This window comes from Cystoisospora suis (assembly GCF_002600585.1).
Source record: "Cystoisospora suis strain Wien I chromosome Unknown contig_301, whole genome shotgun sequence".
Taxonomy (NCBI): domain Eukaryota; phylum Apicomplexa; class Conoidasida; order Eucoccidiorida; family Sarcocystidae; genus Cystoisospora; species Cystoisospora suis.
Window position 1 is genome coordinate 1 of NW_027153102.1, and position 3,923 is coordinate 3,923.

The window sequence follows — 3,923 nt, forward strand, 5'->3', positions numbered from 1 at the left end:
CTGTTCTCTCCTCTCCTTCCTTCCTCACTGACTGTCTTTCTGTCTGTCTGTCTTTCTTAGAGTTGCGGACATCATCCTAATGTAGTTCGCATGGAGTATCTCTTCGTCGACGCTCTCCCGCGACTAGCCCGAGCGGTCAATCAGCAGAGACAGCAATGGCTCCAACGTCAGAGATCTTCTCTTACGACCTCTCAGTACCACCAGCTTCAGCAGCAAGTGCATAAAGAAGAATTCCGATCAAATCAAAACTTCGTCTTTGCCGCCTATGAATTCTGCGCCGGCGGAGATCTCAAGAAACTTCTAACGCTCAAACGACAAGCAGCTGAAGAAAGCAACGAAACTCCTCATGAAGCAGGCACAGGGGTGCCTCCTCCTCTCAACTGGGGGCTTCCCCTCAAGCAAACAAAGCGCCTTGCCTTTCAGTTGCTTAATGGCCTCGCCTTTCTACACAGTGGCAATGTACGTATATCATACACTGTGTATATATCAATGTATGAAAACGTGCATATGTATGTATATAGTATATGTGCATGTATATATAGGTATCTATGCAGAGGGGGGAGATATTCAAACATACAGAGATAGAATCGTTGCTCAACAAGTCGAACTTGGCGTCAGTCTCTACGTGGTATTGTGTGGATGGATACGTAGATAGAAAGGTATGAAGAGACGTCTAAAGAGGAAGAGTGTTCTCTAATGAGGGAAGCGGTGGTAGGTGTCTGCATGTGTGTTCTAGATGACGTTTGTATCCGTGACTGTAATAGGCATGTCTTGCTGAAAGGCGCCTCTGTGAAGACTGCTACTACATCTACATACGTACATATATACATCTATACACCGAGATATGACTCCCGCCCTAGCACGTTGATAGAGATGATACCGGAAGAGGACGTGTGACACCGAGCCTCTTTTTCTTTCCCTTTCTTTCGTTCTCTATTCTTCCCTATATATGCCGAGTAACTCCCCCTCTGAAAGTATCGAGGCTTCGAGAGATGTCTCCTTTCTGCCTCGTGAATGGAACTTGGAATGTTCTTTGCTTTTTCTTTCTCTTTCTTTTGTCTTCCCAGCTTTGTCATAGAGACCTGAAGCCTGACAATCTTATGCTAACGACAGGTGATGCGGAGACAGCTGTCTTAAAGATAGGAGATCTCGGCTTATGTAGGGAGCTAAGATCCACAGTAGGGGACATCACCCCAACGGTCTGCACTATCTATTATCGCCCTCTTGAAGTTCTCTTAGGAAGGATGCGCCCGGCTAATAGTCGAGAGCAGACTCTCTATGGAAGCCCTGATGTAAGTTCAGGAAAGAGAGAGCTTTTTTGATACCTTCACGAAACATCTCTTTCTTCTCTTTGTATTTGTCTCTCTTTCTCAAAGGGTCCTGTATCGCGTGTCTAGGAGAAACAGGTGTGCATGCTTCTTTCCCGTGCACATGTAGATGTGTATGCAGGTCTCTTATCTCCCTACCTATACCTATACAGATAGGCAGGATTTCATCCGGTGTATGGACGCCTCTTCCCCGCATCCGATGGTCTCTCTTTTCCTATACATACACCTCTCACTCTAGAGGAGGTAATATACTTTATGCATTATTCCTCTGAAAGTATCTACACTCCATACATATCTATATATCGATAGATAGATATACATCCCATCATAACAGGCATCTTTAGAGATATCTTCACATCTTTCTTTGCATGAGGACCCGTGTCTACTTCATCCCCTTTCTTCTTTCTCTTTCTTCACTGTGTCATCTCCATCTTCTTATCTCTCTCTACAACTCTATGTCCCCTGTATGATGCGACTCTCTGTCGTTTTCTTCTTCTTCTTTCTCTTCTCTAGACTGGCTTAGCTGCTCACTATGGCTTAGGAGCAGATCTTTGGAGTGCCGGCTGTATCATCGCCGAGATGATAAGAGGCATTCCTCTCTTTAAAGGGACCCAAGAATTCGAGGTTCTCATCCGAGTCACGAAGGTCCTTGGAACTCCTACTGAAGAAGAATGGACTGGCTGCTGCAAGTAAGCGAAAGAAGAAGAAGAGAGGCACATAGGATGCATTGGAATGATGGGTATCATAAGGTAGTTAGGGCGGGCGGGGATTGATCAAGGTTGAAGAGAGGGACCGTGTGAGAGAAGAAAGAGAAGAGAACGATAGACAAGGGAAGGACAGAGAAAAGAAAGAAAAAGAGATATGGGAATAAAGGAGATATGACGAGGAGGGATGAGATAATGTATATATGGAGTGTTCAGTGTAATTATGTGTATGTAGATCAGTGAGGAAGTACGTAGAGATGTGCTGCTTGTCTATAAGAGAAAGATCTTTGGATGAGGGATGATATCATGGGAAAATTTTGAATCTTCTTTTCTCTCTTCTCCCGTTTTCGTCTGCTCTCTTCCCTTCTTTCTTTTCTCTTTCCTTTCGTGTAGATTGCAGCACTATCCCTTCAAGAATCGCGCGGAGAGTCATTTCTTTACGGAGCATGATAAGAGACAGAATTTGAACGCGGTCTTGCAAGGAAAGCTCGATCTGGATGGTCTTGATCTCCTTGCCAGGATGCTTGACTATAACCCTCATAGACGTATTACAGCTGCTGAAGCTCTCAGCCATCCTTGGTATGTCAATGGGTCTCTTTCTCTTCCTCTTCTCTTCTTTCTAGTGGAGACAGCTGTCTCTTTCTGTCTTGAGACGTATACAGATGAAACCCTACCTAGGCCAGAGATGTTGATACCTATATATATATATATATATACACGGACAGATAGATAAATAGATCGATTCAAGATACATACGTGGATGGATTGGTGCTAGACAGAGAAGTAGAGATATGGAGGAGAGAGAGAGAGATAGATAGATTAAAGATAGATAGGTCGTATGTATATTCTCTGTCCTAACTACGGTATGTTCTCTAAGAAGCTTTACCGAAGGGATGGTATACATGGATGAAGGCATGCACGTATACGCTTATACACATACATACACAAGAAGGTAGATATATAGATGTAGTGAGAGAGTGAGATGGAGGTCATCTATTTCTACGGAGTATCCATCTGTTTAGGAGAAAAGCTTTTTAAATTGGATACAAATCGAAATAGGTTCAATAATGACATGGATCTCTGTCTGAGAATTTCATGTCTTCTACTACCTTTTGTTTCTTTCGTTCAAGCTTCTCAGAAAGAGACGAGGAAGACAGATAGATTCAAGACGATAGGAGATGACACATGAGCTGTAGATACACAGCAGGCATCACGTCAATCATAGACCCTCTCTTTCTTCTCTCCCTCAAACTGCATTCTTGATACCTCACACATACAGCGAATGCCTTCACGGGAGCTGACCACCCTCCTACTACGTCTTTCGTTCTTTCCCTGGCGAAATTTCTTTCATTTTCTTTCTCTCTGTGTCTTTCTTTCCTTGACTTTCTCTCATCTGTCTTTCTCTAGCTTTCTTTGTGTCTCTCTCTGTGTACCTCTCTTTCCATAGCATCTGTTTCTTACTTTGCTTCATTCTTTCGCTTTCTCTCTTTCACGTGGTATATTTGGTCCTCTTTTCTTTCTTTCTTTCCTTCTCTTTTCAGGTTTACCGATGTGAGCTTTCAGCAGTTAGATGGCGTTGGGGTGCACAATTGGTATCTCGATGTCTTGAAATTTCGCTTGGGAGAGAAGACCTTCGAAGCCATGGAGCAGCACAGCCCCATGACGCTGAAGACCTCGCGTCTCTCTCATGTTCTCTGTCAAAAGAACTACTGTGGATCTCTTGTCTATCGCATTAATCGAGTCTTCAGAGAAATCGGAGGTTTCCGAGACAAAGAAAAGATCGACTACTGGAGAGCTGGTGAGGAGATTCAGCTGTCGACTACATGTATATATATATATATCTATCTTTAATCTCTCTTTAATCTAGCTTTAATCTATCTTTAATCTATCT

The 3,923-nt window shown here is 43.3% G+C and overlaps 1 protein-coding gene across 1 annotated transcript; it reads left to right on the forward strand.

Moving 5' to 3' along the window:
• Positions 1 to 60: 60 nt before the first annotated feature.
• CSUI_000784 (cell-cycle-associated protein kinase cdk) lies at positions 61 to 3,829 on the forward strand (the record flags this gene model as incomplete). The annotated part of the gene is made up of 5 exons (XM_068060991.1): positions 61 to 459; positions 1,068 to 1,292; positions 1,842 to 2,017; positions 2,426 to 2,611; positions 3,574 to 3,829. Coding segments are annotated over exons 1-5 (1,212 nt in total), but the record flags the coding sequence as incomplete, so codon positions are not given.
• Between the last annotated feature and the right edge of the window lie 94 nt (positions 3,830 to 3,923).